Source organism: Coloeus monedula (genome assembly GCF_965178545.1).
Source record: "Coloeus monedula genome assembly, chromosome: 17".
Classification (NCBI taxonomy): Eukaryota; Metazoa; Chordata; class Aves; order Passeriformes; family Corvidae; genus Coloeus; species Coloeus monedula.
In genome coordinates this window covers 5,173,649-5,199,298 of record NC_138797.1, presented here as the reverse complement: position 1 = coordinate 5,199,298, position 25,650 = coordinate 5,173,649, and the positions used below count along the sequence as shown (strand labels likewise).

General features: G+C 54.0%; 1 protein-coding gene across 1 annotated transcript in view; it reads right to left on the bottom strand.

The window, feature by feature from the left end:
- PLCG1 (phospholipase C gamma 1) overlaps positions 1 to 25,650 on the bottom strand; it is a gene marked incomplete at its 5' end in the record, with an annotated part of 42,455 nt that overhangs the window by 8,021 nt on the left and 8,784 nt on the right. Inside the window, 19 exons of the mRNA XM_082292741.1 lie at positions 248 to 325; positions 606 to 786; positions 1,575 to 1,694; positions 2,083 to 2,283; positions 2,589 to 2,776; positions 3,009 to 3,110; positions 3,966 to 4,088; positions 4,523 to 4,691; positions 5,082 to 5,202; positions 5,538 to 5,623; positions 6,415 to 6,533; positions 7,216 to 7,317; positions 8,328 to 8,400; positions 9,398 to 9,420; positions 9,583 to 9,666; positions 10,720 to 10,804; positions 15,246 to 15,293; positions 15,750 to 15,843; positions 16,211 to 16,363. Coding sequence (XP_082148867.1) covers positions 248 to 325; positions 606 to 786; positions 1,575 to 1,694; positions 2,083 to 2,283; positions 2,589 to 2,776; positions 3,009 to 3,110; positions 3,966 to 4,088; positions 4,523 to 4,691; positions 5,082 to 5,202; positions 5,538 to 5,623; positions 6,415 to 6,533; positions 7,216 to 7,317; positions 8,328 to 8,400; positions 9,398 to 9,420; positions 9,583 to 9,666; positions 10,720 to 10,804; positions 15,246 to 15,293; positions 15,750 to 15,843; positions 16,211 to 16,363 — 2,150 coding nt within the window. The remainder of the gene's footprint in view (positions 1 to 247; positions 326 to 605; positions 787 to 1,574; positions 1,695 to 2,082; positions 2,284 to 2,588; positions 2,777 to 3,008; positions 3,111 to 3,965; positions 4,089 to 4,522; positions 4,692 to 5,081; positions 5,203 to 5,537; positions 5,624 to 6,414; positions 6,534 to 7,215; positions 7,318 to 8,327; positions 8,401 to 9,397; positions 9,421 to 9,582; positions 9,667 to 10,719; positions 10,805 to 15,245; positions 15,294 to 15,749; positions 15,844 to 16,210; positions 16,364 to 25,650) is intronic.

Sequence of the window (25,650 nt, the reverse complement as noted above, 5' to 3'; positions counted from 1 at the left end):
CAAGTCTAGTATGGCCCCACACAGGCACTTTCCTCTGTCCCAAGAGCCACTGATGGGTTTAGTGTGGAGAGCTCAGAACAACAGCCAGCCCAGCCTGGGAACCTGGATGTTCAACCTCCATTGTCTCTCCATGGTCTAGAAATGAGTGTGCAAACTAACAAACACAGCTCTTGGAAAACAAAAAGACCTTTGCTAAACCTTCCTTCCAGCCCTGCCAGTTGTTTTGTGCCAAACAGTGAGAGTGTACCTTGAAAGTGGGCATGGGGTTGGCTTCCACATAGAACCCGGGGTGGCGTCCCTCGTATAGGGCTCCATAGTCCGGCTCCTGTGGAAGCAAAAGGACAGTGGTTACAGCAATGACTGCAGGAGAACAGGTCCCCTACCTTGGGGTAGGTGGGAGAGTGCCCCAGGAAAGCACAAGACCAAAGATGATGCTGCAAACAGCAGCCCAAGCCTGGCTCAGAGGGGCAACACCAAACCCCACTCAAGTGTCAGGAAGCCCCAAGAAGTGTGGGCTGCAAAGCACAGAGACAGCTCCCACACCACCACTTCAAGGCACCAGCTCAAAAATGACCTGTCCATCATTCTGTGGCTCCTGCACTCACCGCTGTCCCGATCTTCTCCAGGGTCTCCTCATTGATGGGGTAGCGCAGCTTCATCTTGCGGTACAGTGGGTGCTTCTCGTGGTAGCTGATCAAGTCCACCAGGCTGTCGAACTCAGTGTTGCCCAGCAGCACAGTCTGGCCCTCCTGCTGCACCCGGCAGTGCTTGATCTTCCCTTCTGCCCTGAAGGGAGGAAAGACAGGGAGAAGCCACTTGGCACCTGGCAAGAGAAGGTCTCTGCCAAAAGGAAAAGGTGCCCCTGGTCTGGTTGATGCCATGAAGATTTTTGCCTTTTCTTTTATACCCCTGTTATACCTTTTTACAGCTTCTGTATTCCTGGTGCTTTTTGCCTACATTCTTGGACTTGTTTGTTAAGCTAAGAGACTAAACATTTTAGAAGCTTCGTAGCTAGGGATCAGTGTGCCCCAGACCCCAAGGTCCTCTCCAGAACATATTCTGTAAACCAAGATAGAACCATCCAGGGGAAGGTTCCTTGGGGAGGGGGGGCTCACTTGAACCTCTCATTGGGGAATCTTTGATATGCTAATTAGTAAAGCCTATAATGTTATACCCAATGTTGGGGGGACACACACACGGGAACACGCGGAAGAAGAGAGACATAGAGACAGAGAAAGACTCGGTGGGGTACATCTCGATGCATATGACCTGGACGTGTACACCTAAGGATCCTTAAGAATAAATACCAAGGTAAAATCCCTTTTCCCCTCCTAACCGTGTATGACTCTTGATTTTAAGACCAGGAAAAGGCATCATGGCGGCTGAGCACAGCCATCTCCCACTGGAAGATGGGAGGAAGAGCAGAATCTCTAGGACTTATTCAGGACCACCCCAGAGCAAGAGGAGCTCTGGGCGGGCTCACATCAGGCTGATGGCACCTCTCATGCTCTCTCACACATCGCAGCACCCCAGCTCCACCTCCAGCACCCACCACCCTCGTCCCAGGGACACACCTGAAGGAGATGGCGTAGGAGCTGGGCTCGCTCCTCTTGCGCACCAGGAAGGCTCCATCGCGGGGCACCCGCATCAGCATGTGCTCGGCTTGGGCCCGCGTCAGGTTGGCGTGGTACCACCTGTCAGGGGAGACACATCACTGTGCACAGGTCACACTCACCCAGCCCGACCCACACCTCTGCCATGGCACAGCGCTTCCCCTCAAGCCCCTAAAAGGCTCCTGGAATCCTCCAGAGGAAGATGGGAACTGCAACGGGGCAGGAAGGATCAGAGCCCTTTGGTGAGGCACGGCATGGGCGAGGGCATCCCAACCAAACCCAGCAGCTCTGTGCTCTGTGCACTGAGCCTCCGTGACCTTCAGCTCCATGAACAATGAAGCTGGCCAGCATGGCTGCTGTGACAGAGCTCCACAGGGAAAAAGTGGGGACCAGAAAGCCCCAGCAAGGGAGGAATGGCTGAGGAGAGATCAGTGTCCCAGCTGCCCAATGGACACAAACACGCACTCACTCTTTGCTCTCGTGGGCATTGGTCTGTGGCACTGGCTCCGTGAGCCTCATCTCGAACTCGTTGCACCTCAGTGGTACCTCCTGGTAGTGGGTGATGAGGTCGTAGAGGCTGTCGAACACCAGGTTGTCCGTCAGGAAGAACTTGGGGCTGCCGGCGTCCTGCCGCGAGTGGATCCGGCAGTGCTGCACCTTCCCGTTGCGCCTGAGGAACAGGGACAGAGGGAAGGGGGTAAGCCAAGGCTGTCCATGGAGATTTTGCACCTGCCTCAGGCACAGCTCCAGCCTGACATGGCATTCCTGCCCCACAGGAGAGTGGCTGCATAAGGATCCCAAGGAACTTGACCCTTCTGCACTGGGACAGAGAGCTGACATGATGCTGGGGCACGGAAATAGGGGAGAAACTGCTCACAGGCCACTGGGGAACGGGACCCCCCCACTGAAGGAAATGTCAAGAGGAAACAACCCCTGGAGCGACACAGAGCAGTGGGCTGGGGCCGGGGCCCTCACCAGAAGGAGAGGGTGTAGTCTCCTACAAAGGTCTCGCTCTCTCTGACGAGGAAGGAGCCGTCGGGGGCCCCTGTCTCGATGCAATATTCCGTCAGCAGCCGCTCCGCGATGTGCCGCCCGTCACGTCCCGCTCCCAGCTTCCCGTGGAACCACTTCTCCGTGGAGTGCAGCTCGGTGCTGTTGCTCACCTGGCAGGGGGAAAAACCATCGTCATGGGTTACTGAGGGAAGGCTTGTGCTGCTGGACTCTGCTTTGCTCAGGGGTCTTCCAGCCAGGACCAGGGAGCTCCTGAAGCAGCTCCCATCCTCCCCTCCACAGGATCTCCCCCTGAAGTCAGCTGGCAATGGCAGCGCTCAGCCTCTTGGGCAGTCAAGTCTTTTCCTTAGGGAACAACTCACAGTCACACAGGGGAGCCCTCACCTCCTTCTGCTCTTCCTCATCCTCATTTCCTTGGTCATTGGTTGTCTCCCCAGAGTAATAGATCTTGCTGCTGGTCAGCACAAAGTAATGTGGGTTCCACTCCTGCAAGGAAACAAACTCTGGCAAAGAGACCCTCGGGGAAGCACCAAACTGCCCACCACCCACCCATGGGATCACCTCTTCCTGACCAGCACAAGCGGGGTTAGTGAAGGACAGTCACCAACACTGATTCCAGTGAGTCACAGGAGCTTCCAAGACATCCCCCAGATCTGAAGCATGGATTTATCAGTAGCAAAAAAACCCAGCATGTGACAGATCACACTGCAAACACCCCAACACATATTAAAAGGAGATGACCAAATGAAGAGCAAATCAATGCAAAAAGAAAACAGTCTGCAGGGACTCAGCACAGGGGCAATCTGAGGTGAAGACATCAGAGACAGTAATGTGGATTTACCATTGCATGTATTTTAAAAAAAATCATTTCATTTGCATGTGGCTTTGCCAGACAGACCCTCAGCAGAGTAAAGCTGCTGAAGGTGGGCTGTGTGTGAGTAAATGCACACAGTAATGAACACTCAGTGCTTTACAAAGCTAAACTTGTGCTTAGGTGTGTCAGGTGTGCAGGCACTTGGCAGGAGGCAGGGCTGGAAGTGCAGCCTTTGAAATTCCTGCAGCACAAATCACAGGCTGCAGTGCCTTGGCCCAGAGCTCCCTCTAGCTCAGCCTTCTGCCTCTAGCGAAGGCCCACAGGAGATTCCTAGGGAAGAGCACAGAGAGAGCCAGCATAAAATGCCCCCAGCCTTCAGGGATGCCTGAGGAACCAGACAAACCAAGAGCCTCTTCAATCGTTCGCACCACAGCCCTTCCTTCCAGCACACACAGCGCCTGACAGAGCCACCATGTCATTGATGGAGCCCTCAGAGCAGGGACAGGGTGACCATGGCACAGACATACGTGATTGATGGGGTCTTCCAGGTAGAGGATCCCATTCTTGATGGAGTTGCTGATGTCATTCTCTGAGTACATCACGGACGTGGGCAGCTCCTCGTAAGCGCTTCCCTCTGCCAGCTTCTTGTGCTGTGGGACGAGAGGGGGGATCAGGCACCTTGAGGGGAGCAGACACCCAAAAAGCATGGATTTCCTGGTGAATAGCCCTAAACCACCAGGTCTGCTGCAGTGGGGTCCTCCAGATTTGAAGAACCAAGACCCACGCCACAGGGATCATCAAGTAGCACTGAAGTCCCATCCTTTCTTCCCAAAGGTGATTCCCGAAGCTGAAATACCAACAGCCCCCATGCCCTCAAAGAAAGGCAGCACCCAGCTGCTGAGCTCATTTCCCAGCAGATTCTCTGAAGCAAGAGAGCTTTTTGTCTCCAGTTGTTCTTAGCATCAGGTCTCCACTTCCACTGCCAACCAGCCCCATCCAAAGGCAGCTGCCCTCAGTCCCACACCCTCACCCCATTCTGCCCTCGTTCCCTCACTTAGGAGCCGTGCTGGGCAAGGGAGTTCACCTTGATGAGAATCTTCCTCTTGAGCTGGTTTGGAGAGGGAAGGCCATCAGCAGAAATATCAACTGGTTTGGTCAAGAGCATGTCCCCAAAGACCTTCTTGAAATTCTGAGCCATGTTCCTCTGCTGAGCAATGCTGCAGTGGTCCTCAATGGACAGAATGACGGGGAAACTGGGAGAAGGAGAAGAGCCATTAAAGCCAGCATGGGCTCTGGATGGAACCAAGGACTTCTGAGCTCTGTCTCATAGCCTGGCCTCTGTGCCCTCCAGGAGCAGCTCGCATCAACAGCAACCTGTGCTGCCTTGAGCACCCAGTATAGCCACCCTACGGGAGTGCACAGGGGGGAGAAGGACTGGCAAGCTACTGGGGTTTACCCAAAGCCCGCCCTCCCTCCCACATTTTCTGGGGAAAATCTCCCTTTGGCTGGGAGACATGACACGCTTTCTTCCCACCACATCCCAGGCCTTGCGCTGCAGCTCTGCATAAAGGTGAGCTCCACTTTGCTACAGCCTTGGCTCCACCCTCTCTCTGCTCTGCCAGCTGGAGTTCTGCTGTACTCACTCAGAGGTGACAAAGGCATGCTCCTTGATAGTGACCAAGACATCAGAGAACTTGATCTTGGTGGTTAAGGTGTGTCCGTGGTAGATGACCGGCATGCCATCTGGACCGTCCCAGCAATCCACTGAAAGAGACCCACAGGGGAAGCTTAGCCCACAGGCTGGAATACAGGCAAGACATGGACACGAGATGGACTGAGCCAAGTGCTGCTGTGAAATGTACTGGAAGGCAATAAAGGAATGAGGTGATCAGTGAAAGCCCTGATCTTTCTGTGGGACCAAAACCTTGGGCACAGATCACCCAGTCCCACAAAGCAAACAACCTCAGCTCTCTCTGCACATGATGGTGTTAATATTTCCACCGGCCATGCCAGCTTTCAGCTCTGCCTTGCAAAGCCTCCCCTGAGCACCACAAGCTGCTGTGATGACCGAGGCAGAAGGGCCAGCACGGGGTACTCACGTTCGATGCAGCGGCAGCCCATGCGCAGGCAGCGGGCGTAGGCCTCCAGCGAGGACTCGCTCGAGAACTGATCCCCCGTCAGGTACCTTCCAGGTGAGACAACACATCAGCACAGTGACAAGAGAGACAGCACAGTGGCACAGCCCCCGCTGTGGGCACAGGCATCTGCTGGGACACTGTGGACCTGCCTCTGCCACGAGGGAATGACGGGAGCGGCGTTTCTCCACAGCCGCCGCCTTCCCCGGGCAAGGGGTTCAGCTCTGCCCCTGCTGCAGCGGGCTGCCAGCACCTCTCTGAGGCCCAGCCTCTGCTCCTGAGATAATATCAGCATTGGTGCCACAAAGAGCCCCCAGTAGCCTGAGACCAGCTCTCACAGGCTGACAGGATCTCACTGCCTGCCCTCGGGGTGCTCAGCTGGCTTAGGCTCTCAGATCTTTAAATTTGGGTTAGCATGAACACAGAGCACAGACAGAGCCTGTCTGCACAGAAAGCAGTTCCTGCAAAATTATTCTAGCAGCAGAGAGCAGAAAATGGCCAATTTCAGCCTGACGGGGTTTATCACAGCTGTCCTGAGGGGCTCTGAAGAATGACATTGCTGATGGTGAGAAACTACCAGAGTGACAGCTCAGGATGTGAAGGCACCTGAAGGTCTGTGCAGATGTGTGCTGCTGGCAACATCTGAGCAAAACATTTATGGCTAAATGACAGAAGGGAGGAGTGGGGCACCAAGAGGAAGGTCTCTGGTGTTCTGGCTTTGGTTTGGAAAAGCCTACTTGACCCATCACTGGAATCAGGCAAAATCAGGAGACTCCCACCCTGGCATGAGAAAAGGATGCTGACAGCAGCTGGGTGGAGAGAGCCCTGCTCTAGTCCTTACGTGTTGTGTGAGGAGGAGATCCAGTAATGGGAGAGAGGGTTGTTCATGTTCTCCAGACACACCATGTCCAGCTGTGAGTTCCAGATGCTGTTCTCTTTGGAAAACAGGAAGGTGAGAAACTGCTCAGGAAGAAACAGAAATGCGTTAATGATGCAGAGGAGCCGGGTGCTGTGGTTGAGCTTCACACGCATCTCCCGTTCTGTGCCAGCAGAATCCAGCACAGACTGACCAGGGCTGCCCTACAGCACAGCAGCTACCTGAGCCAGGGTGCTCCAGTGATCACAGCTTGGGCACTGCCACCTACCCACTAAGCTGTGCCAGATATCTGTGTGCCAGATCCTCTGGCCCAGCTGGAGACAAATTAATGGCTCTGAATTTTATTTTGCAGCTCACATGGCAAGCAATAGCTTACAAAGGCCATGTGGGTCAAGGGACCTTGGCTTAGTCCAGAGTGCCAGTGACATGGTCATCTCTAACTGTTTTCTTTTTTCAGCTCTTCTTGCTTTGAAGAGATCCTTACATACCCCAAGGCAGCCCCTCCCCTCCTCCAGATGAACTGCCTGGTGAGCACTCCCAGCTGCACACACTCAGCACAAAAGGACAGCCCAGAAGCCATTCCCTTTGCCAACCACGTCCATCTCCCAGGGCCACGCAGCTCACAGGAGCTGTGACCCTTCCAGCACCCCCACCCTGCAGCAAAGGCACAGACAACAGAGCTGTCACAGCACAGCACACATCACACCAGGGATGTCACCCCCTGCATCACCCCACTCCACACACACCACCTTCAAGGTGTCTTACTTCGTCCAGGGAGAAATAAGGCTCGTCAATCTCCCTCAAAGGGTCTCTCAGGAAGTTGAACATGAATTCCTGTACCTGAAGGGTATCTGCAGCCCAGAGCTCCTGCAAAGCCCAGGGGAGACATAAAAAAAGCCATTTCAGAATGTATTACTGCAAACCACATGCAGCTCATCCAGTTAGAAGCTTTAACCATTAAGGAGGCGGTTTTTGATGCAAGACCATCTCTGCCAGGAACTCAACTGTCAGCACAAATGCTGGATAGCACACATGCTGGATAGCACACAAGGAGGAAATCTGCCCTGCTTCTGAGTGGGCTTCATTTTCTCAATGCTGTGCATTTTTCTCTCTGATAGCTCCTCTGAACACATCTGCCATCCCTCCTCCCTCAGCAGCAGAAGCCAACCCAGCTTCCTTTGGCTCTCTCTCCCTGGGTTTGTTCTATTAGCCACCAAAACACTGCATCTCCCCACTGGTTAACTCCCTGCTGGCTGCAGACCACAGGCAGGGAGGTGGCATTGGGGGACAGGGCAGAGCAGGAGCCACAAGCCATGGCAGTGCTTTTGCCAGCCAGCCCTGCCCTCCTGGAGGAGACAGGAGCCTGGCAAGAGCCAAGGGGTCTGTGCTGCCCACAACTGCACTGCTGGTGCCTGTGTGTGTGCTTGCACCTGCACATTGTGCTTGCTGAATGACCCAAGATTGCTTTTAAATTGAAAGATCAGCAGCTGAATCCATCAGGTACTCCTCAGGAACTGCTGACACCTCCTGAGCAACAGGATGGACAGGACCTCTTGGCTGCAGCAAACCTTTGGTAACCAGCCAAGGTCACAGGCACTGGGTCAACCTCCACTGATCAGTTCCTGCCTCCTGGGACCCCCACTCCTCCCAGATCTCCTGGTTCCTTTCAGGCCAGGGTGCCCGGCTGAGTTCAGGTTTGCCCTCCCCAGCGCTTCCCCTGCAACACCTCCCACTCCAGACAGATGTGCTGTGCCAGGCAGAGCAGCCCACAGCCAAATCATCCCAGCTCCACAGCAAGGCTGCCCTTGGAGCACTGCATCCCTAATGTCACCAGTGCCTGCCCCGTTGTCCCTCTCCACTGCCTGTGTTGAGCTCACCCTCTGGTACTCCAGCAAAAACTTCTGCAGCTCCAGCAGCGACACCCTGAAGTGCTCAGACCTTTCTCCACCCCTGAGTCAAGCAGAGAGAGAGAAGCTTCAGTCACTCGTGCAGCACATCACGTGAGATGCCATCTGCCACCTCCCTGGCATGTGCAGCCAGATGTGCCCTGAGCATGCAGCACTGAAGGAGTGGAGTGGGATGAGCTGAGGAGAGCAAACACATGTCCACCTCTCAGAACCAGGGACCACTCCAGGAGCAGTACAGGATTCACACAGATGAGGGCATGATAGCATGAAACTCTGGTGAAGGGCAGCAAAAACCATTAGAAGGACTGATTTGTAAAAAAAAAAAAAAAAAAGAAAATAGAGGGTCTGGCTTGTACCTGAGTGTAAAGAACTAAATAGGGGCAGGGCAGTTAAAGGGTGACTGCACAGGACAGACCTACAGGTATGCAGAGAATATGGACTCAGGAAGGCAAGCTGATAATCTCAAAAGACTGGTCCATGACTGCTGTGAGCCACAATGGACAGCCAAGAGCCATGCTGGGCACTAACACCACAAAACCCGAAGTGGACTGGGCAGCACTGGCTGCCCTGGGCAGAGGGATGAGCCAGACAGTCTGCGGAGGGTCCTGACAACTCTTTTCTATGGTTAGAGGGAAAAAAGGAAGGAAACCATTGGGAACGACCTGGACAAGTCAGTAAGTCTTTCACTCTTTAGCGCCAGCATCTAAATTCAAGCTCTCTCTATCACAGCCTGGGTGGGGAGGGCTCTGCAGCCACCATGAGCATAATCCCTGGGAGATGGCTCAAGGTCTGATCACTTCACATCAACCAATTGACCTGAGCTGGATCTCACTGGGATGTCTGGGAGGGAGGGAGCCCTTCCTGCCCTGAGCTGAAATGTCTACAGCAAGGATGCTTGTTCAGAGCACAGAACCACAGGCAGCACAGGAGCAGGAGGAGTGCATAATGCCTCATCCCAACATCCTGCTGCAGGCCCCAAAGCATGTTATGGAGCAAAAAGGAAACAGCCCCTTCCCCAGCAAACACAGAGAATTATCCACCTTTCCAAGAACGGGACATCCATCTGCAAAAGAAGAAGCACAAGCATTAGGTTTGCACTCAGTAACTCCTTTACTCCCAGGAGATGAGCTCACCCCGAGGGTTAAGAAGTCAATTAACAGGGAATGCCCAGTTAGAAATATGCTTTCTCCCTTCCCTCTCCTCCCCTGGAGAATTCAGCTCTTACTGTTTTCTGGGCGCTGAACATCAGGCTGCGGTAGAGCTGTGCAAACTGCCCGTACGTGATATCCCCGTTCCTCTGCTCCACATCCTGAAAAAGAAATCAAAGCCAGAGGTTTTACAGGGACCACAGGTAACTCTGCATGGCTGAAGGAGTGTCTCCTCCCACCAGTATCCCCACGGAAAAAAAGAGGAAAAGGCCAAAACCTGTCCAGACCTTGCCTCCTGCGCAATGGCCTCAAGTTGTGCCAGGGGAGGTTCAGAATGGATAATATGAAAAATTCATGAAAACAGTGGACAGACATTGGAACAGGCTGCCCAGGCAGTGGTGGAGTCACTATCCCTGCACATGTTCAAAAAACATGTGGCTGTGGCACTTGGGGACATGGTTTAGTGGTGGACATGGCAGGGTAACGGTTGGACTCAATAATTTTAGAGGGTTTTTCCAACCTTAACAAATCTGCCACAGTCTCTGCTGGGGCAGTGGGACCCTGCAGTGCCCAGGACACAGGCACATCCCAAAATGAGTTCCACGATTCCCCAGGCCCACCCACATGAAGGCATCACCACGATGATAAAGTGTCACCACTTACCTGAACAGTTACAAAAGGATAACTTGATTTTTTGTTTGCCCAGAATATCTGAAGTGTCTGGAAACTGCAAGACCCAAAGTGTGTGCTCTCCTTCGGATACACCACTCTTTGGCCTCAGAGTTCTGTGCTGGTGGGAATGGCTGGTCATCTGGTCATCACGAGATGACCCTTCATCCCCAGGTCAGTGGTGATGCTGGCAGAGCATCACTTGGTGGCAGTGGGTTGCAAGAGCCAGGATGCAGGACCTGGTAGCTGGTCTGCACTCTACCCCACCAGCACCAAGCCCATGACTGGATCCAGGAGCAATGAGGGGAGTGTGGGAGGCAGGGTGGGGTAAGAAGAGGGTGCTGGCCACAAATGGGCCAGGGTGTGGCACCCAGTGGGAGCTGGCACCTCTTCAGTCACCACCGTGGGTGGGGGCCCTCCCAGGAAAGGCTGGGAGGCTCTGCAATATGCAAACACTCCCTGGGATCTTAACCACCAGCAGGTTTTGCTCAAAGGCAGGCAATGGAGTGCCGAGGGTCCCCAGAGCTGAGGGGTCATGCACTCACCGTGAGTCTCTCCCGCAGGAACCTCATGTTGGGGACACGGTAGTTGACCTGAGACAGCATGTTCTTCAGATCCTTGGCAGAGATCCTGGCTCGGCAGGGGAAAGAGGAGACACGTGTTCAGGAGGTCTGGGGTGGAGGGGTCTCACCCGGGGCTGGAACACCACATGCACGGAGAGGCTGTGCCCAAAGGGACATCAACTGTGACACAAGGACGGATGTGTGACCCCAGAATGATGCTGAGGCTGAGACCAAAGGGGAGGATGTGGGGAGCAAAGAGACATGTCTGCACTGTCAGTGGGGACTGCAAACTCTGCTCCTACAAGCTTCTGACAGAGCAGGGTGAGCCCAGCACCCTCAGCCCACTCAAGCTGATGCCACAGCTGACAGGCAGCACCCACTGCTTTAAAGGAATGACAAGAAAATAAGCATTTTTCAAGTATCTGTGCCCCAACATGGATGCTGGGTGACCAACCCCCTTCCAAAACCCACTCCCTGGCCTGCTGGAGGAGGACAGGCTCTCTAAGTGGTTAGGACTCAGCTAATTTTATCTTAAGGAGAGGAAAAAAGCCATTTTCAGTCCCCAGCCACAGCACTGCCACGTCATGTCCAGCTGGGCTCTCCCAGCCACACACACCGCAGGCACAGAGCAGCCAGTGTGGCTGTGCTTCCCAAGGCCCTTCACCAAATGTGCCGGTTCCTGGACCAGGGAAAGCTCCAGTATCAACACTGAGCAGGATCACACACCCCAGCAAGCAGAGACAGGCAGGAAGGAGCTCTGGGCTGCCTTTGCCTGTTCTGGAGTTGTCCCCACATGGGGCAACAGCCCTGCAGCAAGGAAAAACGAGGATGCCTCCCATCTGCGGGATTTAGTAGCAGAGGGGTCTGTGTCCAATCATTTTCTGGCAGCTCCTGCCTTAAAAGCAAGTCCTGGGAGTCCACCCCTGCAATCACAGATGGTGCTTTTGTCCCCCACTGAGCACGTGGGAACGCAGGATGCTCCCCATCCCACAAAGCGTAGGGCAAGCCTGACCCTGGAAATCCTTATGGCTTTGGGGTGCAAGTATACAAATACCAGGGAAGATGTCCTGCACAGGGGATTTAACCCGGGTGGTGCACGCTGGCACTGACATGTACACCACATCTCTTTTACGCTCTCCCCCGAAAGCAGGGTGATCTCAAACAGCACAGGAAGGAGGAGGGATGGAGGGAGCTCCATGGAGAGGGAGAAACCGGCTGGTGTCAGGCGCTGCAGAGGCGAGGGCTCGGCAGCCAGCGGGACACAGAGAGCCCTTGTTCCTGGGCTCAGAGCCCTGGGGACCCGGACACACACGGCCAGAGCAGGACCTGGCCCAGCTCCTGTGCCGTGCTCAAAGCCAGCACCCAGCCATCCCAGGACATTACAGGGTCCTGCCACTCACTGGTAGAACAGGAAAAGAAAAAGAAGAAAAAAAAAGCTGGGAAATGGCCTCAGCCTCCTCATCCCTCACAGCTGTACAGTCAGCAACACACTCGGCGCCGGTATCTCCCCCTGCACCTCCACCTCCCTGGGCAGGTGAAGTCACCCTGGGGACTCAGAGTGAGTGCTCTGGGGAAGAGATCCTGCTCCTTCCCTTCTCCAACACACCCAGCAGCCATGCTCATGTGCAGGGTGCTGTGTGACACCCCCCAGGCAGGGGGTCCCAGCTATGGGTGACAGGGAAATGTGTGGAGCAAGCCAGGAGTACAACGAGAGATGCCCTCATGTGTCAGGAGCCACAGCACGTAACAGTTGTCATGGGACCCCCAACAGGACACCCAGACTCCCCAGGGCCATTCTGCAGCAATCCCCTCTTGGTGAGAGCATGAGACTGCAAAAAAGCTCATGGAAAAAGAGCAGGAGGGGCTGGAAGAGCAGAACCAGCAGCAGACATCCCTGGAGACCTGCTGGGGCTGACACTCAGCTCTGGTGATGCTGAGCTGTTTCACAGGAGGTGCTGGAGCACAGCACTGCTCGTTGATGTGACAAGAGCAAGTCCTGTCAAAGCTGTGACCAGCATTTCCCTCTCAGCTTCAGGAGGAGGACAGGGTATGGAAGGATTTTATTAACTGTGTGTTATTCATGGTGTTAAAGTGCTGGAGACCTTGCATTAACAGCTTGGTAGTGTTTTCAGACTGGAAAGTAAAAACAAAATAAACAAACTGATTTTTTCTACGGAACTTTTTTAAGGTTTCATGACAAACAGGCCAGAGGCCTAGCCCTCTCACAGGGGATGGAAATATTCCCCTGCCAGCCCTCAGTGCTGTAAATGCTGCTCCCAGCCATGGGCAGCTCTCCTGGCCAGAGGTGAAACAGTCTCCTCCACAGCAGTTAGGAAAAAAACCCCCAGCATCCTGTTATCCTCCTCTTTCCACCTAACCTCCCTTGGAAAAACAAATACCCAAAGGCCCAGCAGCCAGTGAAAACAGCCACCATCTGCAGTGTGCTGGAAGGGACATCCCGGCACCCAGCCGGGGAAGGCGGAAAGAAGAGGAAAGGGCTCCGGCACAAGAGGCTGAGGCATGGGGTACACAAATGTTGGGAATGATTTCTGCAGCTGCCAAAACCCTGCCTGTTCTGGAAAGGATCAAGGATGGTGTGCAAGTGGTTTTTGTTTTTTCTTTTTTTAAAAAAAAAAAACCCAAAAAATCACAACCCACTGTTCCCTTTGAAAACCCACTTCCAGGCTGAGGAGCAAAGGCAAAGAGCTCAGTGATATTAAATTTAATGCTGAAACGCCTCACAAGGGCCACAATTTAATCCAGGAGATGTGTATGTCCCATAACTGTAGCCTCTACCTTGCGGAAAACACACGGATGCTTGTAAAATGTTTGTAAAATGGGAAGACCCCAAAATCTTTCTACATCCCCTCTGTTGCTGTTTTGCTCCTCTCACTGCCTGGGCTGGAGCAGCAGCTCTCCTAATTAGGGAGAGGTTTCAGTGCAAAACCCTTGTGGTTGACAGGGAAGGAATATATTGGATTTTGCTGCCTTAATTCTAAATGCTAATAGAAAGGTGATATCAATGGAAACAGCAGGGATGCAACAGGCTGGCTGTCAGCTCTGCTGACCTGCCTTGGCCAGACAGATCTGTACATGCAATCGCTTTTTGTACTGTTGGGATGCCATTTCATGAGTTTTACAGTTTTTAGAGGGAAAAAAGGACCAATTATTTTCACTTTTCCTGCACTCCTCCTCCAAAACCTCCACACAGCTACTCCTGCACTTGCCTCAGTGCTCTCCACTGCAGAATTATTATAAATAAAATATTTATTTATAAATATTATGCCCAGCCACCACTGTGTATACAACCCAAGCCTGGATCTGAAAGGTGTGTAGCATATGCAGAGCAGCTGCAACAGATTAAAGCTCCTCTCCTTCCCTTTCTGCCTCGGCGAGGATTTATCCCTCCTCCACAAAATCCCCGTGCAGCCAGCAGTCCTCTCGTCACGCCACAGTATAAATCACTGCAAAGGCAAAAATGTCCAGTGCAGCAGGATTTTCCCCACGCAACACACTCCTGCCCTGCTCCTGGACAGGCTGAATTTATCCCCTGGCAGGCTGGTCAGGGCTGGCTGGCTGTCCTGGGAGGGACACAGCAAGGACAAAGCAGAGGATGCTCTGTACCCCAGTGTTCTGCAGCGAGCCCTGTCCAGACATCGGAGCATGGAAAGGGGGCAGGTGGGGCCCACGTGCTCCACAGCAGCCGGGGGGCAAGGGCTGATGCTCCCAGGGGAGCACATTAACATGGAGATCAATGCTGAAAGGTTAATGGGCTCAGTTAACATCACAGGGGAAAAGCTGTCCCAGGGATGAAAGGAGGCAAACAGCAGCAGCTCAGTAAGAGCAGAAAGGCAGCCAGCATGGGGACTGTAAAGCTGGTGATGGCAGTGGGACTGAGAACAGAGCGTGGTGGAACTCACCTCCCCAGCAGGAAAATGTCTCCTCCCTTATCTCATGGTGAATCATGACCCAGTTCCCTTCTCTCACCTCCTCATGACAGGTACAAGCATGACATTTTACTTGCTAGGACATCACTAAGCATTCACTCACCCAAGAGCCCCACAAAGCCAAGCAACGGGATGATCCACGGCCTCGTGGGCCTCAGAAAATGAGAACAGACCAAACAGGGTAGAGAGGAATAAACACAACCCAGTTCAGCCCTGATGGGGTGTCCTGAACTGTCTCTTGGCTCTTTGATGTCTGCTTCCTTGGGTGGTGCCAGCTGGGGGAAAGGTGTTTCACAGCTGTGGGCTCCCAAGGTGTTACTGGGTCTAAACAGCTGAGAAACAGGTCAGGGAAACAAGACAGCTTCTTAATGCTTTTTAAAAATTCAGTTAAAATCAGCCAGGGAAGTTTGGGACTTGGATTTAAGGCTCCTTAGAAATGAACATTAAAAGCCTGAAGAACCCAACAAAAAATCCAAACGAAGGCTGGGGTTTCAAGTCAAAGGTGAACCCTCCCAGCTCAAACCCTTCCCTGAACACGACTGCAAGTTTCTCCCTCCTTACCTGTCTTCCCGGTTGCGATCCAGGGAGTAGAACTGCTTCCGGAGCCACCTGGGCAGGAAGGCACAAACAGGTACACACTCAGCCCCAGCTCCTCAACAACCAGCCCATGTTCCAATCTGCGTTTGGAAGATGCTCAGTGCCACACCATCCACTCCCACATCCCTCCTTCCCACCAGAGAACCCAGCTCTGTCCCCTTTCCAGGGGCAGCCTACCCTGTTTTCATACAGGTGACATGCTCTGCTTTAAAAATGCCTCTGCACTGAAGCGCTACAGATAATACAGGCTGTGCACACGGGGAAACATCAATTTCATGGTAAAACTCCTTCTCCCTGATGCATGAGATCAAACTCTGGGGTCAACAGGATGAAGCCTCTGGAGTGCAGAGGCAGAAGTGCTGGGTCTGTGCAGCTCAGAGAGGGTCACTGTGCTCACCTTTTTCTGTCAAAACAGACAGAAAAGGGAAAAAAGAAAACGAGTACAGGGAAAGGACAAGTTTTCCTCACCTTTCAATCTGCAGGGGGGTGGGTGCCCTCAGAGTGTCTGCCACCAGCCAGTTCAGTCCCTTGATCCACATATTGACCTCATCCTCAGAAGTGGCTGTGGGAAGTGCACAGGAGAAGTGGGAAGAAGGGACACAGAGGCTGATCACCAACCCAAACCTCTTGGGACTATCCCCAGCACTTTATATCCCCTATTCCTTGCTTCATCCCCTTTCTGGTAACATTGCCCCACCACGCAGTTGCTCTGGCTGACTCCTCTCCCTGGCAAGCTCCTGCTCCTCTCCTGTGGGATGAATGTGGCTGGCTGAACCTCTTGCCCCTGCATGCCTCACTCCCTCCTCCTTCAGCTCCCAAGAGCTGGGAGTTATCTTTGTCCCCAAGCAACAAGGCTGTTTAGGTCCTGTGAGGATGACGTTCTGCCTCAGCCCTGTGCTGGCACAACCCCAGGGCCACGAGAGCTCTACCTTGCAAGCTGAGGGTCTTCAGCCGGAATTCTGTGCCATAGAGGACAACAAAGCAGTGAGAGTGGTCTGGTCGGAAACATGGATCCTCCTGGTACCGGTCAAAATCGCGGGAGTTCTTTCCTGGACGGATCTCTTTGATTTCACGAATGTCCACTGAGAGAAAGGGAAAACAAAGGGGATGTTCAGTGAATAGCTTGGAATTCCCTTGGCACTGGAGAAGGAAGGGCACAGATGAAGTGGATTTAGTCATCTGAAGAGCTGGGTTACCACCTATTACATGATGGCAGCCCCAGGCCTGCAGCCTGTAAGCACAGCCCCCTCTTACTGCTTCCCTAGGAGGTTCCCCCAGCCACCATCTCCCATTTTCCTCCGTGTTCCCCAAAAGTGGTTGAATGTCTTCCCCACAGGGATCCCCCGGAAGGGGCAGCTGTGAGCATGCTGGAGCATTAGTGCCAAGCAAGGAGAAAGAGCTGAAGAGACACCGGTAAGGGAGCATCTCACAGCCTCCCTCCCCAGAGGAAATTCTGGGAAAGGACTCCTATTGCCATAGAACAAAGAGAAAACAACAACAGCAGCAAGGCAAAAAAAAAAAAAAAGAAAAAAAAAAAAACCAACAAAAACCAAAACCCAACCCAAACCCAAGAATCTTTGCTTCCTGGAAAAATAATTTCTTAAATACTCGTGGGAATCAAATAACAACATTTCTGAGTCACGTTTCCAAAGCAGATGATGCTTCTGAGCAATGCAGGACGGAGATTACTGCAAACCTGGCATGTAATTCATCCCAATTAAACTCCACTTACTGTGCTCACTGTGGATCGTGTTGCCTTTCATTTCTATTTACTGCAGTTCAAAACCAGGCAGAAATGTGACCTGCTCACCACCCGCAGCAGCCACCGACAGCACTAAACTGTATCATGAGAGATGATGCTCTCTCCAAACCCCAGGGCAAGGCAGACACAGGGATTGACTTTGGGAGGACTTGTAAAGCACAAAGAACGTGGGATCCTCTCTTGGATCCTGCTCTTGTGCAGCACTGTGGGTGTCTCTGGAGACAATGGCAGCCTGCTCATTGCCTGGCACAGGATATATCCAGACTGATCACTGTATGAATTTTGGGGGTGTCCTGTGCAGAGCCAGGAGTCGGACTTGATGATCCTTGTCAGGATATTCTGTGAATCTAATAACCCTCCAAAGCTCACCGAGTTGTGACAAGAGCAGAGAAAGATCCAGTTCCTTGGGGCTGCAAAGGAAGGACAGACAAGCTTCCTAGACTAAGCAGGAGTTTTTGAGGCATCACCTACCCTTTGGAAAGGAGCTGGTTGGCAGTTCAAATGTTAGCATGCCCTGCCATAACCTTGCCCATGTGCTCACATCCATAGTGACGCAGAGGGTTATTTTAGCCCATAAAACCCCATATCACAGTTCAGGTCTTTGCATCCAGGACATGCACAGGGAGGTTGAAGGCTAATCCTGTCCTCGGAGGACACAGGGTTTGACCAACACAGTGGGGAAAAACCTGGCAGATGGGTTTTCATAGTAATTTACCAGGCAATAACTAACTACCAAAGGAAGGTGCTGCAATATTCCTGGCCTGCCTTTGCACCACACTGCAAGCATCCTGTCTGCACTTTGGGATGCTGCAGTGTTGGCCGTGTGCTCACCCCTCCCTGCACAGAGCACCAACAGGTTACTAAGCAGTGAGGCAGAGCTGTGGTTACAAAGTGCATACCTAAAATCCACGCAGTGGAGAGAGCCCCGGAGCAAGTGAGGTGCTTATCAAGGCCAAAAGCACGCAGGGAATTCCTAGGGCAAAGGGCAGCCTCCGTGAGGATCGGGCAGGAACCTGCAGCCCACGCATGCTTGCAGCTGCTTGCTCCTCTCTCTCGTCCTCCCAAACCTGCCTGAGAGTGCCGGGGAAGGCGGCTTTGGGGTTTGGTTTGTGCAGCCCTCTTCTCACCACAGAGCAGCACAGAGCCTCTCCCACCCGCTGCCTCCAACACCTTCCTGGCCCCCTCACAGCTGCAAGGAAGTGACTCTGAGCAGGAAGCACAGCAAGCACAAATGCCACCATCCTGAACCAGCGAGGGCTGAAGCGATGCTGCCTTGCACCAGGCCTCCCTCCGGCAGCGCAGGACCAGGAGCCACCAGGGAAAGGAGGGGTGGAGGGATTTGGCTCCAGCTCAGGTCTCCCAGAGACACTCTGGAGGCTCTGCCATGCTCAGCACCAGCGAGTTTCCCAATCAGTGGTGGTGGGGGCTCCGTGACACAACCCACGTGTCCCACCACGGGGCTGCACCTTGAGCCCTTGCTGGGAAAGGCCTGCCAAGGATGTGGGCAAAGACACGGGGTCAAGCACCTGGTGGGGTCCCAGCTCCACAGGCCACACACACACCTGGGCAGGGGAACAAGGGCAGGTGACCAGGGGTAAGCCCTCCAAAGACAAGTCCTCTGTCACCAAGGTGAGCCTCCCCAAGCTGCCCTCTCCCAGAGTGTGCTGAGAGACAGAGTGCACAAACTGGTCCTTATCCCATCTGGGATGTGGCAAGAGAGGAAGAACCTGGTCCCACAGTGATGGCAGAGGGAAGCTCTCTGATGGAATATGAGCCCTGCTGCAGCCTGGCAGAGCTGGATGCCCCAGAGAAGAACCAGCAGCAGGCAGGGACGGATGAGCAGCGGATGAGATGGGAGGCCTGGAGTGGGCTGGCTCCTCTCCAGCCCTGCCGGGTGGGTGTGCAGACAGGAGCCAGGAGAGGCTCCAGGAAGGAGGCAGCAAAGCCCATCCAGCCCAGAGATGCTCTGAGCTCCCCACATAGTTCCACACTGCACACTGAGCTGTGCCACGGCTGTACAAACAGTTGTGCCCTTCACAGCCTCCCAAACTTCCCTCCAGCCCACTGCCAGAAGAAACAGCCTGGCCCCCCTTTGCCTCCAGCACTGAAGGAAAAAAAACCAAAACAAAACAAAAAAAAGGGTCACATTTCTGGGCAAAGAGCCATCCTTTCAGCAGGAGTGGGTTGCATCAGAAAGAAAAAGCTGACCCCAGATCCACCTCCCTCATCATGTAAGAAAAAAAACCCCCAAATTACCCTCTGGTTACATGAAAACCAGATCCACCCTTGAAGTCATTTAAAACTGAAACTTCATCCAAGGCTCATTTACCCGCTGATGGATAGGGTGTTGTAACATGTAAGGATAAGGACAGCCTGGAACAGGCTCTGAGGGTTGCAAAATCGCCACCTCCAGAGGATTTTTGGAAAAATGGAAAACTGATTCAATTTAAAAAAATAAAAAAAATAAAAAAAGCCAACAAAAAGAACGTTTAGCCAGATTACTTTCCAGGATGGGTTTATCAGGGACAGCCTCCAAGCAAACACCCACCCCCTCAACAGGCACTGCTGGGTCTGTGTCTCCCTGGGGAGAACTGGTGCAGTGAGAGCCACAGGGTCACTGCCAGCCCAGCCTGACCTCAGCTGGCCGGCATGGACCGATCCTGCCCGGGGGCAGCGGAAAAGCCTCCAGCCTACTCACTCTGGCAAAGAAAAAGAGATTTACAAAAAGAGTCTTCCTGCTATTTAGCACTGTGGATCCCACTGAGCACAGCCATGTGGTCATCCCCAGGCTTCCCATCACTGGAAGGGGCACCGGGGGGTCAGGCGGCCCCCAGGGAGAAAGAGGAAAAAGACACGTATGTGTGTGTGAGTAGGAAACAAGAAAAATCTATTATGCAACAGCGTGGAGAGCAAAGCAGTGCCAGCTCCCTTATCTCAGTGGGAGCCCCCTGAACGGGATACTCGGGCCAGCAGTGGGTATTAGGAGCTGCAGGAGCCTGGAGGAGGATCCCGGCTCACCGGAGCTCCTGCGGGCACCCACAGCCGCCCATCGCCCCGGGCAGCCCTGCCCAGCCGGGGCTGCTCCGCACCCGCTCAGCGCCTCGGCTCTGCCGCTGCAACCCAACACCGCCTGCAAGAACAACAAAAACCCCACCAGAACTCCCCCGTGAGCTCGGGAACGGCCGGGAGAGCTCTAAGTGCTTCTCTGGCCGGGGGCCAGAGCCCTCAGCACCTCGCAGTCTGGAGCCCGTCGCCTGCCCTTCGCTGTTTATCGAGCCCAGGTTTATCCACCTGCCGAGCCCCGGGTTTGTCCCTGCACAGCCCCATCCCCGGGCCGGGCTGCGGGAGGAATGGGGCAGATGGCAACCACCTGAGCTGGGATTCGGCTGCAGGGTAGAAACTGAGGTGGCTCCGTGTCGCCCCCGTAATGAGCGCAAAAAGTGGGGTCCTGCCCTTTGTACCCCTTCGCAAGAAGCCAAGCAGTCAGCCCAACCAATTAGGAGTGCATCTCACATTAGTACTGGTGTTCAGAGTGGTAACAGCTCAACCTCTCAAGCCCACAAACTTCCCTTCATCGACAAGCCTAAAGCAGACAGAGGAATGGTGAATCTGACATCCCTGCTCAGAGACCAGGTTACCGCACCCCCCCGCGCTGCTCAGCATCGGCTATCAGGTTTCCAGAGGAAGAGCCAGTGCCATTAACAGATGGCTTATCCAGACAGGATAAGAAACCAGCTGAGGCCTCTCATTTGACCTTAACTGGTTTTTCAGAGGGCAGAGAGCATGGCTGAGGCATCCATGGAGGCCAACAATCACCAAACCAGCAGCACCCTGTGCCCCAGAGCATCCCTCACCCCCTATGAACTAAAAAGGCCTTTGAGTTAGGCACCAAAATCCCTGTAAAATGTTCTGTCACTTCCCTTGCTGTCCCATGGAGGAGCCATCCTGGTGCCCAGGGGGCCACTGGATCCCACTGCTCTTGTTGCTACAACATGCAGGTGGTACTTCTGCCTCAGGAAAAGATGGAGGTAAAGTTATTTTCCCCTCCAGACTCAGCTCAGCTGTGTCTCAGGTTATTCTAACAAGGTACTTCATCTCACCTGCATCAGCAAACTGGATTTTTGCTTCAAGCCACTGGATTTTGCTATGAAGCAACTGTCTCAATAGCACTACCCCAGAGCCAGCAACATCCATGCAGAAAGCACCTTGAGAGATGAGATGCTGGGGGAAAAAACAGCTCAGTGAGCTGGAGATGGGACACGGGGAGCTCCTGATTAGCCAGGGTGACTGGGGCTAGCCTGGATCCCGACTCAGATCCTGGCTCACCTCTCAACAATCCCCATCACTCAACATGGAATGAGTGGATCTGGCAGAGAGCTTAAACACCACCTGGGAAGTGGCACCTGGGCAGCAGTGGTGGCCCTGTGCAGCCCACGCAGGGCACATGGGGATGCGCTGGCTGCTCTGCGGGCACCGGGGCTTCCTGCCTGAGCCTCTGCCTGCCACTGCCTCTGCTGTGCCCCCCAGTCACATGTGCTGTGGCTTCTGAGCTCCTGTTCCTCCCTCCCCTGTCCCCCCTCCAAAATCCTTATCACCTGCAGAGGAAGCTACAGGAGATGAGCCCGGAGATTAGGAGATGCTGCGCTGCTGCATCGCTCTGCAGGCTGGAGGAGAGGATGTGAGGAAGAAACTTTCCCTCCTCCACCCCACACATATCCCATCTTAGGGGCTGGAACAGGGAGACAGAGGGACAGACATTGCTTCTACAGGGCATGGTGGCCTCTTCCCAGGCAGCCTTGCCAGCATCAGCCTCACACAGGTGGCCTTCAAGAGCTCTTGAACATCCTCTTGATGTGAGAACCAGAGGCAGCTGTGGGCTGGCAGCTGCCTGACCTGTTATCGTCAGCACATCTCTCCCGCTCCCCCTCAGCTGCAAGAAAATATGGGTAAAAAACCAAAGCTGATCCTCCAAGTGAGTGAAGCAGGATGCTGCTACCTCACAGCCTCTGCCCACAGGCAGTGGTGGGGAGCTCAAGGAGACAGGCAGCAGATAGCAGATGCCAGGCGAGGGCTCCAGCAATCCTCCTTCTGGAATGCACTGGGGATCCCTCTTGTCCTCCATGGAAATTTTGTCTTTGTGAAGCTGTGGGGTTTTATACCAAATCCCAAGATGGGCATCCAGGGCTGCTGCTTGTACCCACTCCCACACACAAGGCTGGCACCTGTGAGAGCCCTGGACTTGTTGCACTGTCACCACACAGGACATGGGAGCACATCTCCACCCCAAAGAGAGGCAGAGCTGCTCCAGCTGAGGCAAAGCCCCAGATCTTGTTTGCACAGATGCTGTTCTGAAGATGTTGGTGTCCCTGTCCCAGACGAAATCAGGCTGGTGGCAGCCAGAGGAGAGACCCTTCAGTCATCGCCCTGTCTGAGAGGCACAAAGTTCCACTGACTCATCTGGAAAGGGGAAGCTCAGCACTGGTGCTCTGGACAGCCTGTTTAGGAAAGGCTCCACAATCCACCCCCAAGGTGACCTTTATTCTGCACAGCATCGCGGGTTCCATCCCCCTCAGCCCTGCCTGGGAGAGAAATGCAATGACCTTAAAGGAGCAGAATGAACCACAGGGAGGATGGGATGAAGATCTGTGAGCACAGCTCCTGCCTCTGCCACTCTTCCTCCCTCCAGGGAAGATGATCTCTGTACAGCTGTAAGGAGATCCACGGGTAGACAGGGACAGATGGAGGAGGCACCAAAACATGCTGTGTCTCAGCATGGAACGGGGTGAGAGGCTCAAGGAAGCCGCTCTCTGGGCAGGTGTCCTTCATGGAAGGGCTGAACAGGGAGCCCTTCTGTGCAACATCTCTGCATCCCTCTCCTGGACCTTAGAGGGTCACTGATGTCCCCAGGCTCTCAGCCAGCCAGAGTGCTCCCTGCCAGTCAGGGGAAGGGGATGGGACCAAGCAGGACAGAAGGACAGATATGGCAATCCAGCAGTTCCAAATGCACAGCTCACCAGCCCACAGCCTGACAGCCGGGAGCCTGCCAGGGCCAGTGAGGAAGCCCTGGCAGAGGTAGATCTGGGGACCCGAGTGTCCAACAGGACAGGAGAGCAGGAAGCTCTCCTTGGAGCATTTTGGGGATTTCTGCACCCAACAAAGGCGCCTTCTCAACTTTCATGCCCAGGGATTATGCCCTGTCACAAAGCAACTGGAGACAAGAGAGACCACACGCTGTCCCCAGGACAGGGCACAAAGGCAAGGAGTGAAAACCAAAGGACAGAAAAGATTTGTCACAGTGGCAGCAAATGTCAGCCATGTTCAGATGCTGTGACTCAGTTTTCATCCATCCCACCAGATGAGGCAATCACGTTTCCGTGACAGCGATTTAACAACAGAGGTGCCTGTAGGCCAGGACCCTCAGTGGGCAAGAGAAGTGGCTTGTCCCTGTCCCTACCAGGGCTTGAACTCTGCAGTGTGAGGGACATGCTGGGAAGAGAAGGATTGGATAAAGATCCCATCTGCTGCTGAGCTGTTCGAGGTCACCACAACAGCCTGACCTCTTCCTACCCCGTGCTCAACTCAAAAGCTGTTCTGAGACTGGCAGGGTTGAGTATTTGCCAGAGCACAGATGTGACTTCCAGATGTGTGCCCTCCCCTCGATCTGCCTCCGTGCCAACTGTCTGTGGAGAGGCCCAAGGGCAGGACCAGCTCAACCAATAAATGCAGGAGGCACCTCCTCCTGGCACCTCCTTCCTCCCTGGATTCTCCGCGAGAGTCCCTTCCACCCACCCCAACATGAACCAGAGCAGCTGCTGGTGAAATCAAACCTGTCCCAACGTGGCTGGAAATGGAAACAGTGACTCTCCCTTCCCTTTCCACCAGATTTGCTTTACCGGCACTAACCACAATGGGACTCCCCTGGGCTGGCTTCACCTGCCAACGCCAAGGCAAGATTTTGGGGGATAACCAGCCAATGGCACCTCCTTACAGCACCATCCACTGAAGATGTCCAGGCACTGAGCAGACACTATCCAAGCCACACACTGCCCCGGCAGGCAACAGCATTTTCAGTTTATGGGGGAGAAGCAGAAGCTCATGGTGATGGTGTGAAACCACCTGGGATTGTTTTTTTTTTAAATTACCTCCCAGAACTGGAGACCTCTTCCTGCTTGTACTCCAACCTGCTCCATGGTTCATATCAAACCTGATGTATCAATGCTCCAAAAATTTCATGCCCTCACCTCTAGAGGTGAGGTGCCCCAGAGCCAGAGCTGCTGGGGATTACAGGGGCAATACTCCAACCAGCAGCAAGACCTTGAGAACAGGCTGACACAAGGCACTACAGGACATGTGAGATGTGGAAGAGGAAAAAAAACCCAACAAAAATCAATTTCTGCTGCTTTGCTGGGACACAGAGACAAGCAGAGCCAACTCCCCACTGCCCTGGCACTGCTTGGGGCCTGCTCTGGAACCAGGGACACAGCTTTTGGGTTTTCTGAAGCTGAGGAGGGCTGTGAGCTGGCAGGGACAAGGACTTAACAGGACAAGGACTGCAAGCTCAGGAGAGAAGGGGGGTATCCAGAGTGCCCTGGAATCCTGTCAAGAGGAGCCAGAGGTGGATGAGTGATGTCTAAGGGACAAGTACCCAAGCACAGGAGCTTGGAGAGACAAGGCAGCAGGCTCTGTGTCCTGCTCTGATGAGCCCAGGGGCACGAGAGCCTCACACCAAGAAGGACCTTGACAGGCAGTGTCCAAATGCTCAGCAAACAAACCCAGCCAGTCCCTGCCCCACCTCTCACCAGCTGGGAAGCAGATCTATGGGGTGCAGATTTCCAGGGCAGGAAGCCAAGGGGGTGAAAGTCCTCTCGGACATTCCCTGCTCTCAACACGGCCAAGCCCCCACCTGCAGCCAGCCCTGTTATCTGACCTGAGCTGAGGATTACACCCCCGGAGGTGAGGAGGAGGAGGGATGAAGGATGCACCAGCACATGCAGGGGGGATGTCCCTTAATCACCACACCATCAGCACTTCTGGGAGCAAGTAAACAGGAAGAAGACTCTCAAGCAGCTGTTCTACCCAGCGTCCCTGCAGAGCACAGCCTGCAGTGACAGCCTTCCTTGATGTGATGATTTCCAGCCCTGCCTGGCCTAGCCCTACCACGGGGTGATGCTCAAAGGGAGCAGGATGGGGCTCTGCACGGGGCAATCCCAGGAGGAGAGGAGCACAGGATGCCATAGAGGGAATCAGAGGAGCTCCAGCAGAGACGGAGAGGAGGACAGTTGGAACAGCTCCTGGAGTCAGGAGGCAGCAAAGCAGCCACAGCATCGCTGTGTGTCACCCAGAGCACAGTGGCCCTCCTGCAGCCATCCCTCCAGGCACTGGGATCCAGGCAGGGCAGGGGACACACCCCACATCCAGCTCCTGAGGGAGGGAGTTTGGAGCTAGCAGAAAAGGCAACCCTTGTCCCTAAGACAATTCAGTCAGTAGGTCACTTCCTGAAGGTCCATAACTGGGAAGGCAGGAGTCCTGCACACCCCACATGGATAAAGGGGTGAGCTCCAAACACAAGGCAGCACAGCTCTGGGATTCCATATGTCAAGGCAGGAA